The sequence below is a fragment of the Panulirus ornatus genome, chromosome 15 (genome assembly GCF_036320965.1).
Source record: "Panulirus ornatus isolate Po-2019 chromosome 15, ASM3632096v1, whole genome shotgun sequence".
Classification (NCBI taxonomy): domain Eukaryota; kingdom Metazoa; phylum Arthropoda; class Malacostraca; order Decapoda; family Palinuridae; genus Panulirus; species Panulirus ornatus.
The window spans coordinates 18,364,338-18,378,193 of NC_092238.1; the positions used below are offsets into that span (position 1 = coordinate 18,364,338).

The 13,856-nt window shown below is 40.4% G+C and overlaps 1 protein-coding gene across 6 annotated transcripts in view; it reads left to right on the top strand.

Annotated features, from left to right (window-relative positions):
* LOC139753737 (uncharacterized) overlaps positions 1 to 13,856 on the top strand; it is an 822,625-nt gene that overhangs the window by 770,192 nt on the left and 38,577 nt on the right. For all 6 annotated transcript variants that reach the window (XM_071670529.1, XM_071670534.1, XM_071670533.1 and 3 more), the window contains 3 exons: positions 2,379 to 2,538; positions 6,427 to 7,944; positions 8,168 to 8,304. In XM_071670529.1, the coding sequence (XP_071526630.1) occupies positions 2,379 to 2,538; positions 6,427 to 7,944; positions 8,168 to 8,304 (1,815 nt within the window). The remainder of the gene's footprint in view (positions 1 to 2,378; positions 2,539 to 6,426; positions 7,945 to 8,167; positions 8,305 to 13,856) is intronic.

Below are 13,856 nucleotides of genomic sequence, written 5' to 3' on the forward strand. Positions count from 1 at the left end.
TGTCTGTGTATGTATATACATGTATACGTTGAAATGTATAGGTATGTATATGTGCGTGCGTGGACGTGTATGTATATACATGTTTATGTGGGTGGGTTGGGCCATTTTTTTCTTCCGTTTCTTTGCGCTACCTCGCTAACGTGGTAGACAGCGACAAAGTATAATAGATAAATATAAACATATTTGTTTCGTAAAGCAGCTTTCAGCCTCCTTCACAGGCCTCTTTTATACTACCATTTACAACTCTGGAATAATTTTTTGTCAGTGAACTGATCATACCTCAGGATCTTCCTGCACTTATCCTTCCTTACTAAAAGTCTACCGGATCTAACACATACAATTAAGTAAACACAAGTGATAATAGAAAATCATCTTAAAGATTCAAGATGCAGTTCATTTACTCTGAAATTCTTATCTAAAAATCTACAGAGTTTTATAAGTTTTTATATCATATAGTACAAGGTGGCAATGTTGTAATAGATATGGACATAAGATACAATTATGTGGCAGAAATAAACGTTCCTTAAAGGATTTTGCCTGGAGAGGCCTGGCCTGGCCTGTGGTGCTGGTAGAGAGAGGAGTTGCACACATGGTCATTGAGCAAACATTATTACCGAATCATCACAAAGTGAGAACAGATATTCGCAGCAGTACTTCACATAGTGCATGATGAAGGAGAGGCTGGAGCTCAATAAGCAAAATAGGAATTGTTTAAGATGATTTCTGAATGATGGAAAACGTAATTATCTTTTGACCTAAGCTATCCTTGCAAGGATGACGGAGGATCGAGTAAGACAATCCTCAGTTGTGGGAAAAATCCTCAGGTGTGTGCAAAATCCTCAGTTGTTTGGAAAATCCTCAGTTGTGGGAAAATCCTCAGTTGAGGGAAAATCCTCAGTTATGAGGGAAATCCTCAGTTATGAGGGAAATCCTCAGTTATGAGGGAAATCCTCAGTATGGGGAAAATCCTCTGTTGTGGGGAAAATCCTCAGTTGAGGGAAAATCCTCAGTTGTGGAGAAAATCCTCAGTTGAGGGAAAATCCTCTGTTGTGGGGAAAATCCTCAGTTGAGGGAAAATCCTCTGTTGTGGGGAAAATCCTCAGTTGAGGGAAATTCCTCTGTTGTGGGGAAAATCCTCAGTTATGAGGGAAATCCTCAGTTATGAGGGAAATCCTCAGTTATGAGGGAAATCCTCAGTTATGAGGGAAATCCTCAGTTATGAGGGAAATCCTCAGTTATGAGGGAAATCCTCAGTTATGGGGTAAAATCCTCAGTTATGAGGGAAATCCTCAGTTATGAGGGAAATCCTCAGTTATGAGGGAAATCCTCAGTTATGGGGTAAAATCCTCAGTTATGAGGGAAATCCTCAGTTATGAGGGAAATCCTCAGTTATGAGGGAAATCCTCAGTTATGAGGGAAATCCTCAGTTATGGGGTAAAATCCTCAGTTATGAGGGAAATCCTCAGTTATGAGGGAAATCCTCAGTTATGAGGGAAATCCTCAGTTATGGGGTAAAATCCTCAGTTATGAGGGAAATCCTCAGTTATGAGGGAAATCCTCAGTTATGAGGGAAATCCTCAGTTATGAGGGAAATCCTCAGTTATGAGGGAAATCCTCAGTTATGGGGTAAAATCCTCAGTTATGAGGGAAATCCTCAGTTATGAGGGAAAGTCCTCAGTTATGGGGGAAAATCCTCAGTTATGAGGGAAATCCTCAGTTATGAGGGAAAATCCTCAGTTGTGGGGAAAATCCTCAGTTATGAGGGAAATCCTCAGTTATGAGGGAAATCCTCAGTTATGAGGGAAATCCTCAGTTATGAGGGAAATCCTCAGTTATGAGGGAAATCCTCAGTTATGAGGGAAATCCTCAGTTATGGGGTAAAATCCTCAGTTATGAGGGAAATCCTCAGTTATGAGGGAAATCCTCAATTATGAAGGAAATCCTCAGTTATGAGGGAAATCCTCAGTTATGAGGGAAATCCTCAGTTATGAGGGAAATCCTCAGTTATGAGGGAAATCCTCAGTTATGAGGGAAATCCTCAATTATGAAGGAAATCCTCAGTTATGAGGGAAATCCTCAGTTATGAGGGAAATCCTCAGTTATGAGGGAAATCCTCAGTTATGAGGGAAATCCTCAGTTATGAGGGAAATCCTCAGTTATGGGGTAAAATCCTCAGTACGGGGGATACCCTCAGTTGAGGGTGGGGTGATTTTGAAAAAGAAAATAATTGAAATTTCTTTAGGTTTCAGCTTATTTCCTCCCCTTCAGAAAAGCGCAGTGTAGCACGTGTTCCTAGTGTGAAGTGTACAATAAAGTAATGGATGATTGACCACTTTCACAATATAGGTTGTGTTGTTATCTTGTTTTATTTTCCGTAGGTAAAATTCACGACTACACATTCCGATGCCTGGCGGGAACTGTGTTTGACCAAGAGACACGTGTGTGTGAGCGTTTTGATGAAGTGGACTGCAGCCAGTCGGAATCCTTTTACTACCTGAACAATGACCTGTATGGCCCAGGAGTCATCCCCTCCACAGCGTGAGTACCACAATTGGTCACTTCAGAAGTTAACATTGTGTTTATGTATTCAAGTTTGTGTTGGACGTTACCCTTCACGTGTTACTAAATAAACCATCAAAATTGACTAAAGCACACAAGCACTGAAGTGTATCCAGATCTTTGTATTACAGTTTAATTACAGAAATTATTAGTCAGAGTGGACTGACTGTGCCAATATTGATAAGTTTATACCATTATGTAAAGGAGGAACATAAATAAACAGTAATGTGGCGCTACTGTCTACTTCATTAGAGCTGTCAGTAACATGTGAGACTCATACGTGTATCTCCCATCTCGCCATCTTCTAGATTCTGTCACTATTATATGTAAGATAGTAGGACGAAGGGACCCCAGAAAATGTATTCACAATAGCCAGAAAACTTTCATTTCATCAATGACCTCAGGAGAAGAACTATCAGTTGGTGTAGGCCTGCACCTGGCAAATCAGGAAGTCCTTGTAATGTTTTCATACAGTGGACACTTTGTGATCTGCTAGTGTATCCATCTCGTCAAGGCATCAAGTAAATGTTATGTTCTTCATGATCAGATCCCACTGTAACCATCAGCACGATGTAAACCTTCTAGAAACCCTCCAGGTTTCCTGCCAAGCTTCACACTACTGTTCTACCTCTGTTACTTCATTATCTATTACTGTTCTATGAGGTTGACCTTAACTATGGCAGTAGTTTTGCTTACTTTACATCATCAAAATCAGGCTTACTAGAACAGTGTATTTTCATATATGATTGTTTGATGGCTTATTAGGATGCTGTTGTTGTATAAGATCTTAAGGTTTCAGGGGATAAAGATATTGTAGTGAGCTAAACATGTAAAGGCTCAATCAGACTCGTTACAAGTGTCATCGATGGCTACAGGAATATTTTGATGATAGTTACCATATAGTAGTAGTTAGAGAGCATAATCCCTCAAGGAAGAGCTTATTTTACTCTGTTATAAAGTATACGATCACGACCATAGTATTTGATCGTTGCTTGATTGTTAATCCGGGGAAATTTGGGCATATGCGGAAGAGAGTGATGTGTGATTGGCTGGTGAAATAAAGTTGCTAATAAAAGAAACATTGTTGTATGGGCGTTATTTATAGGGAAGGAGTGCGAGTGAGTGGAAGATGTGTGAGAGAGAGACAGAAGGTCAATACGACACCGCAAGGCTTGAAAAATAGGTGAAATGAGACATAGGGTGAGCGAGTATCAACAAACTTCAGGAGGAATAAGATGTTCTGGATAGAGGTTAATGATGTGAGGAAAACAAGAAAATGGGAGTAATGGTGAAATGGGCAAATGAGGAAGTGGTGACCGGTATTGGTGAGGTGAGATGGACTGAGTATTCTGATGGACTGTAGAATGTGTTTGATGACAGAGGGACAGACGTAGGGTGCTTGGGTCGGGAGGTATGCAAAGAGAAAGAGTCACGAAAAGTGGTTTGGTGAATCAAAAAGAGGTGGTGAAAGTCTTGCGTAGGATGAAACGTGGCACAGTGGCTGGAGTGCATGTATCACAGTTGGATATCCTAAAGGGGGTGACCTAGTTGCTGATTGGTTGGTTAAGATTTTCAGTATATGTATGGATCATTGTGAGGTGCCTGAGGATTGGCCGTATGCCTGTATAGTGCCACTGTTTACGGGCAAGGGTAAAAAAGGTGTGTTCGAACTACAGAGGCGTAAGTTTACTTAATGTACTTAGTAAGTTGCATGGACGAGTGGCGATTGAGAGGTTGGTATACTCAGAGTCTCAAACTGTGGGGGGGGGACAATAAAGTTTCAGAGTGGTTTAGAATATGTGAATTAGGTTTTGCGTTGAAGAATGTGTGTGAGAAATAATAAAGAAAGTATATGATTGAGTAGATAGAGATGCTTTGTGGTAGATGTTACAGATATGTGGTGTAGAAAGAAAGCCGTTAGAATCAATGAACAATTTTCATCAAGAAAGTAAGGCGTGTGTGCGAGAGTCTAAAGCGCAGAGTGAGTGGTTCCAAGTGAAGTTGGGTCTGCTGCAGGGGCGTGTGATGTCGCTCTGGATGTTTAACTTGTTCATGGATGAGGTGATGAGGGAGGGAAATGCAAGGGTCTGGGAAAAAGGCGACTATGCAATTAGTAGGGGGTGAGGTGGTCTATGAAGTGAGTTAGATTTATAACACGGCAGTTTCGAGTGAGAAACAGCAGAAGTTGGTGTATGAGTTTGGGAGAGTATTTGAAAGGAGAAAGTCGAGAGCAAATGTGAGTAAAAGTAAGGATATTAGGTTTGTAAGTGCAAAAGGACAGGTTATGGTGTGAGTTTGAATGGAGAAAGTTTGGAGGTAGTGGAGTGTTTAAGATACCTGGGAGTGGACATGGCATCGAAGGTGGAACCATGGAAGTAGAAGTGAGTCTTATGTTGGGTGGGAGGGAGAAGGTTCTGGTAGCACTGGGGAATGTGTGGAAAGAGAGGTCGTTGTCGGGGAGGGCGGTAATGGGTATGTTTGAAGGTATAGTTGTCCCAGCGATGTTGTATGGATGGGAAGTATGGACTGCAGGTGAGAATGTGTGGAGGAGGGTAGATGTATTGGAGGTGAAACAGTCGAGGACAATATTAGGTGTGAAGAAGGTTGATCGGGCAAGTAGCGATAGAGTAAGAGAGAGAGAAGTGGTAATAAAAGGAGTGTGGTTGAGAAAGCTGTTGAGGATGTGTTGAAATGATTTGAACATATGAAGAGAATGAGCGAGGAAAGATTGAAAAAGTGGATATATGTGTTAGAAGTAGAGGGAACAAGGAGAAAGGAGAGACCAAAATTGGAGATGGAGGGATGGAATGGAAAAAGTTTTGAGTGTTCGTGGTCAGAGCATACAGGAGGGTGAAAGGCGTGCACGGGTTAAAGTGAATTGGAGCGTTGTGGTATACATGGGGCGATGTGCCGTCAATGGACTGAACCAATGCATGTGTTGCAGCTGGGGTAAACCATGGAAAGGTCTGTGGGGCCTGTTTGTGGATAGGGAGCTGTGGTTTCGGTGCATTACACGTGACAACTAGAGAATGAATGTGTGAATGAGGCCTTTTCTTCGTCTCTTCCTGGCGCTACTTATTTAACATGGGAAACATGAAAAAGTGTGAAAGATTGGAAAAGAAATGTACGTTTGCTTGGTTTTCAGCGATAAAATCTTTTCGAATTTACTAAAGCATAGTTGGCAGTCCACTTGCTTCCATACTTTCTGTTTAATTTTATAGTCTCTGATGCTGACACTGCTATAGTCTCTGATGCTGACACTAAGTGTTATAGTCTCTGATGCTGACACTAAGTGTTATAGTCTCTGATGCTGACATTAAGTGTTATAGTCTCTGATGCTGACACTAAGTGTTATAGTCTCTGATGCTGACACTAAGTGTTATAGTCTGTGATGCTGACACTAAGTGTTATAGTCTGTGATGCTGACACTAAGTGTTATAGTCTCTGATGCTGACATTAAGTGTTATAGTCTCTGATGCTGACACTAAGTGTTATAGTCTCTGATGCTGACACTTAATGTTATATTCTCTGATGCTGACACTTAGTGTTATAGTCTCTGATGCTGACATTTAGTGTTTTATTCTCTGATGCTGACACTTAGTGTTATAGTCTCTGATACACTTATTGTTATAGTCTCTGATGCTGACACTTAGTGTTATAGTCTCTGATGCTGACACTTAGTGTTATAGTCTCTGATACTGACACTTAGTGTTATAGTCTCTGATGCTCACACTTAGTGTTATAATCTCTGATGCTGACACTTGAACTTGCTTGTATTTAGTGTTTCCTGATAACTTCGCTCTGGGATCACCCTGGGTTCCCTATATCTCTATGTCTCTGCCTAGCCTTATCTCCTCCTTCCCCCAGAGACTCGGAGGGCACCTCTAGCGCCGCTAAAGTGCAGGTTCTGGATCCCACTGTCGTCCTTATGGGGGCTCCCGACCCTCCCACAGTCCCTACTGACACTTCGGAAGATACAAATTCTCCTGCTTCTCTGTCCCAGCCCCAGCCCCTACCAGCAACCACAAGCTCCCCAGACACTCCAGTGATCCCTCCTGGAGTTACTGCCTCTACCACTCGGATGTCCACCTCTACTTCCTCGTCCGTTACAGCTGCCTTCTCCTTTCCGCCCCTGCCCTTTACTGTCAGCAGAACATCCACTTCTGTGTCTGCTTCCTCGCGCGTCCGCATCCAGACACCCCTTGCGCAGATCTCCCTTCATCAGGGCGTGGATCACTCTGTCCTGCCTGCACCCCACCTCCGGCCCTCCTTACTGCGCCTTGCAGCGGAAGCTCAGAATGCAGGACAGGCAGCAAGAATATTGGAAGATCACAACCCCACCTCGCCCCTCCCAGTCACCGTTCAAACGCCTGCCAACTTCGAAGATGTTCCCAAACTCTCTGCTTTACATTCTAATACTTCTGCTACTGGGGCCAGTAATAACAGTGGTGGGTCCTCTCTTCGTAGACGAAAAAGACAGTTGACGCCCAGAAGTGGAATCTTCTCACCATCTTTAACCGAAGAAGATAGGACTTTGCTTACTGACACTACTCCTATTTCTTCCCGACATACTAATAGAGACCACACAGTCACTTCCACAGGCAGCACTCGAAGGACCACCTCTAGAGGTCGAAAAAGGTTTAGATTACCGAAATCTCAAGACGACACAGTTTTAGTTAGACAGCAGACGAACGTGATGAGAGATAGTCCCTCGAGAGTTAGACAACGTAGTCGGGGAACAGTAAGGCAGAGGGGTGATTCTGTTCAGGGTAAACAAGACAGATCCTCAGTACATGTTAGATCACGAGTCAGACTTCCATCAAATACACCAAGAATCAACCCATTAACAAACAGGCAAAACGATGAATCCACTTTTGATATACATCAGGGATCTCCAGAGCCAAACACACAAAGGAAGTCGTCGGTAGGATCGAGACAGCGAGTTAGAGCTCGTGTTTCAAGCAGGTTAGCTAACCGCCCTCAAGCGGTAACACACACGCCAGTTCATGAGACTTTCACACGAGACTCTTCCACAGATATTCCTGTCCATCAGGATAGCAGTATGCCAGACAGTATTGTACAGACCCCCCTGCTGTTGTCTGACCCTACCCCAGTACCTCCCACAGTCTTGACAGCCGAATTCCCCCCTGACAGCCACATCAGGGTCTTTGACGGGGTTGAAGCGACTTCTAGGACGGACTTCTCCCCTAGTACTGCCGACATCACTACACCACCACCAACACCACCACCACCATCTCCGCCGCCATCATTTGTCTTCCCTGAGACTAGCTTCTCCTGCAAGGACAAGATCTTAGGTGGATTGTATGCTGACGTGGAGACAGGATGTACTGTGTTCCATATCTGCTCGGTGGAACTAGATGCAAGGTTGGTGTACGAATTCAACTGTGTTGAAAAAGGAAAAAAATGCCTCATAATATTAGTTATTTCTTTTTAGGAGCAACATAACCAAAGTCACGAGAAAAATGAGTTTATATTCTTTGTTGAACATATGCAAATTCAGTATATTATAAATCATTAAGTGTAATCATAATTCTGATCTTTATCATTCTCAGAATATATGGCCTATAATATCATGTTATGTTCCCAGCACCAAGGACAACAAATTTGTGTGTGGGAGTGGAACTCTGTTTGACCAGAAGAGCCGCACGTGCCAGACTGCCTCTGCTGTTGACTGTGCCAGCGCTCCCTCCTTCTATTATCTTAATGAACCATTCAAGGGACCAGGTATGGAGCAGCATCATGATATTGCATGTGATTACTTTATGGAAGGGACCAGGTATGGAGCAGCATCATGATATTGCATGTGATTACTTTATGGAAAACTTACTTAATTTCCAGGTAGATAGAATACAACGTATTCATCACATGGTATACGTACATGGTGAATAGATGGTTGGTTTCTCACAACAACCAGCCAGTCACAATACTGTTGGGCCAAGTTATCGTCCACCACCTTCCACTGACTGACGACCGCTGGTGTCTGCCTCGGGCCTCTTGCTCTCCGTGATCAGGAGGTGATTTTTCCAAAAGGAAAGAAGGGGATGGAGGGAGGATATGTAGTTCCCCACAGGCCCTGCTTACATCAGGAAAATGGTTTTCCTCCAGTAAAACTTACATTTCTTGCCTATAGATATAGATCATAGGAGTATCTGAGAGGAAACCCACATGAAGGAGGTGGAACGTAAAGAAAGATTAAGGATGATTAAAGAAGTGATCAAATGATGAGTCATCCCCGTTGTGAAGCATCATGACCCGAGGGCACAGAGGATCGTCAGCCACTTCCAACTGTCATAACGTCAAAACAAAGGTGTTTCTCGAATACCAAAGACTTGTCTTGTTAGCGTCATTCAAACGGAGGTTCCTTTACGAAGTCGAGGAAGAAGCCACCATCCTTACATCATGGGCTCCGGTCGAAAGCTATGTGCAGAAAGCTATGTGCAGAAAGCTATGTGCAGAAAGCTATGTGCAGAAAGAAAAACTGATTTTCTGATCCAACTGGAAATGTACATTACGCATATACACGGAGGAGACCACTGGTTTACTTAGAACAGATAGATTCCAACCTGCTTCAAAGAATAATGACAAACACCAGAACCAAAATTTGGTGTAATGCATTCTAGGTGAAGCTATATGGTCTTACTATGTAAAACCTGGACACAAACAATCTGTTAGAAACATTAATATGATTACTGGATTTTTTTCAGTTGTTTGGTTGGAAGAAAATATGGAAAATTCTTGACAGCTGATCTACATAATGGTCAGCCTTCAACTCACACACAGTATTAGACAGTCTGGGTTTGCTGATTGATTTCGTTAACTTTGTAGTGTTATAACCCAATGAATATTCAGCACATGACAAAATATATAAAAACAAAGTTGATTACAAAGATTATATAATTTTATTTAGAATTCAAGTTTGTAAATATTTTATAAAAAATCTAAATACACAAAATATAGAAAACTAAGTTTTTATATTTTTTCATGTCAAAAAGTGCTGGCAAGGAGGGGAGGGGGACTGGGTCACTTGGTAAGGAGTAACATTAAATTTTGGTGTACCATGATAGAGTGACATGCATACAATACATAATGGGAAGGATAAGTGAAGGAAAGCCTTGCACTGTGAGTCTTATTATAATGAATGATTCTCCAAAGATTTTCATTGACACAGAATATATAATGACTGATAATCAGTATAATGCAGAGGGCAGCTACATATGAACTTAGACTCTGTAAAGCTCTAAGGATGGAGAATCTGCTTTATGAAGACGAAGGGAGATCACCTCCTCATGGACACTGTTATGGAGATACAAGTTATGAGGATGTAGACAGGAAAATCGCCAACATCACCGTCTTACTGTGAAGAGAGATGGAGGAATGGCGAGAGAGAGATTTCTGTGCTTGAAAGAGTTGAAGTGACGTGAAACATGGGTGTATACATGCTGTTTATAGGCTTGACCAGGGTATATGAAGCAGCCAAGATAAATTACAAAGTAGACCTGGTTATAGATAATGATCTTTGGTCATGGAACATTCTACGGTGACGCTAGAGACTGGGTGATCTTTGGTCATGGAACATTCTACAGTGATGCCAGAGACTGGGTGATCTTTGGTCATGGAACATTCTACACTGATGCCAGAGACTGGGTGATCTTTGGTCATGGAACATTCTACAGTGACGGCAGAGACTGGGTGATCTTTGGTCATGGAACATTCTACGGTGACGCTAGAGACTGGGTGGTTCTCTTTGCTTAAATAGAGAAATGAATCCAGTTTTCCCACACGAGTTTGGTCACGGTGTGGAAGGGTTGTTTAACCCTCGGTGTGATGAGTCGCTGTGGACCTACTCACTACGCTGTCTCCAACATGACTCTGATCAGTTGCTGTAAAGTGAATGCTGTTCATACGAATGAATCTTAAGTGTTTTTTTGTTTGTTTGTTTGTTTGTTTTACATTTCTGTCACGAAGACTTAAAATTCTATGTTCAGAGACAGTAGGGGTTAGTGAAATGACCAAGAGATAAAGTCATTACTATCGTACGTAAGTTTCATCTCCATTACCCCAACAAGTATCTAATTAGTTTTCCCTGACTCTATCCTTGAACTTAAAGACACAGTCGCTTGTACACATTTGTATAAATTCCTTGCATTATGTGACTCCTACTACTTAGCGATCTTGGCCTGTTCTGCTCTTTAGTATATTTTGTTTTCACCTTCTGATTATTCATTTCCCCTTACTCCTCCCTTAGTGTAACCAGGTATCTTAGCCTACTAAAGTGCAACTTGGGCACGCCACAACTTGCTGAAAGCAATTCTCATTCGTCGTCCGATTCACTCTTGACTACACCAACCAGTTCTCTTGGATTCCGTTATCTTCAGAATTGTTGGCATGTCTACATTCTTTAAGTAGTTTTATCAAGTTCTTTTCTTCCTTCCCTACTCCTCATATATATATATATATATATATATATATATATATATATATATATATATATATATATATATATATATATATATATATATATATATATATACATATATATATATATATATATATATATATATATATATATATATATATATATATATATATATATATATATATATATATATATATATATATATATATATATATATATATATGTATATATATATATATATATATATATATATATATATATATATATATATATATATATATATATATATATATATATATATATATATATTTATATATATTTTTTTTTTTTTTTTTTAGCTTTGTCGCTGTCTCCCGCGTTTGCGAGGTAGCGCAAGGAAACAGACGAAAGAAATGGCCCAACCCACCCCCCATACACATGTATATACATACGTCCACACACGCAAATATACATACCTACACAGCTTTCCATGGTTTACCCCAGACGCTTCACATGCCCTGATTCAATCCACTGACAGCACGTCAACCCCGGTATACCACATCGCTCCAATTCACTCTATTCCTTGCCCTCCTTTCACCCTCCTGCATGTTCAGGCCCCGATCACACAAAATCTTTTTCACTCCATCTTTCCACCTCCAATTTGGTCTCCCTCTTCTCCTCGTTCCCTCCACCTCCGACACATATATCCTCTTGGTCAATCTTTCCTCACTCATTCTCTCCATGTGCCCAAACCACTTCAAAACACCCTCTTCTGCTCTCTCAACCACGCTCTTTTTATTTCCACACATCTCTCTTACCCTTACGTTACTCACTCGATCAAACCACCTCACACCACACATTGTCCTCAAACATCTCATTTCCAGCACATCCATCCTCCTGCGCACATCTCTATCCATAGCCCACGCCTCGCAACCATACAACATTGTTGGAACCACTATTCCTTCAAACATACCCATTTTTGCTTTCCGAGATAATGTTCTCGACTTCCACACATTCTTCAAGGCCCCCAGAATTTTCGCCCCCTCCCCCACCCTATGATCCACTTCCGCTTCCATGGTTCCATCCGCTGCCAGATCCACTCCCAGATATCTAAAACACTCCACTTCCTCCAGTCCCTCTCCATTCAAACTCACCTCCCAATTGACTTGACCCTCAACCCTACTGTACCTAATAACCTTGCTCTTATTCACATTTACTCTTAACTTTCTTCTTCCACACACTTTACCAAACTCAGTCACCAGCTTCTGCAGTTTCTCACATGAATCAGCCACCAGCGCTGTATCATCAGCGAACAACAACTGACTCACTTCCCAAGCTCTCTCATCCCCAACAGACTTCATACTTGCCCCTCTTTCCAAAACTCTTGCATTTACCTCCCTAACAACCCTATCCATAAACAAATTAAACAACCATGGAGACATCACACACCCCTGCCGCAAACCTACATTCACTGAGAACCAATCACTTTCCTCTCTTCCTACACGTACACATGCCTTACATCCTCGATAAAAACTTTTCACTGCTTCTAACAACTTTCCTCCCACACCATATATTCTTAATACCTTCCACAGAGCATCTCTATCAACTCTATCATATGCCTTCTCCAGATCCATAAATGCTATATACAAATCCATTTGCTTTTCTAAGTATTTCTCACATACATTCTTCAAAGCAAACATATATATATATATATATATATATATATATATATATATATATATATATATATATATATATATATATATATATATATATATATATATATATATATATATATATATATATAAATATATATATATATATATATATATATATATATATATATATATACATATATTGGAAAGAATCACAATTTTGCGCGTGATCAAGTATATTCCTAAGAGTCCACGGGAAAAATGAAACATGAAAAATTCCCAAGTGCACTTTCGTGTAATAATCACAGCATCAGGGGAGACACAACAGAGAAATATAGCAGTCAGTTGATATACAACGAAGAAACGTAGCTAGGACGCCATTTGGTAAACATGCAATCGTCCAAGACAGACAACGAGCGTATTTTAAACTTATTATTTTGCAAATTTTATCAACAATTAAGTTATCCAGTTTGTCTAAACCATCACGAATATTAAAATTATATTTCTTTGTGTATTTCATGATGGAAGATTCACTGATACTTCTTGTGGTAATAGAGTTAATAAATGAGATGGCATTACTCCACTCAATACAATGATCATAGTTTTAACGTGATTAAACAAGGCATTTGATTCTTGTCCCGTTCTTATACTTTATGTTGCTTAAGTCTAACAGAAAGATCCTTACCAGTCTGCCCAACATAAAACTTATCACAATTTCTACATGGCACTTAACAGATGCACCCAGGAGAATTTTCTGGTGAATTCCTGATTAATATATTCTTTATAGTATTATTGTTGCTGAAGGCGACATTTACATTAAAGGATTTAAGCAACATGGGAAGTAAAGTAAAATTATTATCAAGAGGGAGAACTAAAAAATTCTTGGTGTAAATGGGAGGTCTGGGCTCAATTCTATAAAATGATTTCTTTGCAAACTTAATGAATTTATCAATGAAAGATCTAGGTTACTTTAACTTTGATCCAATGTAGTATGTCTTCTTAAACTCATCATCAATATACTCTGGACTGCAAATACGTAATGCCCGAAGGAACATAAATTGAAATGAGGATAATTTAACTCTGTCATTTTGAGATGAGAAATAATGGGTATATGAGCATGCATTGGTAGGTTTTCTGTATATGCTAAATGTATGCTCATATATCCATTATTACTCATCTCAACATGACAGAGTTAAATCATCCTCATTTCAATCTACGTTCCTTAG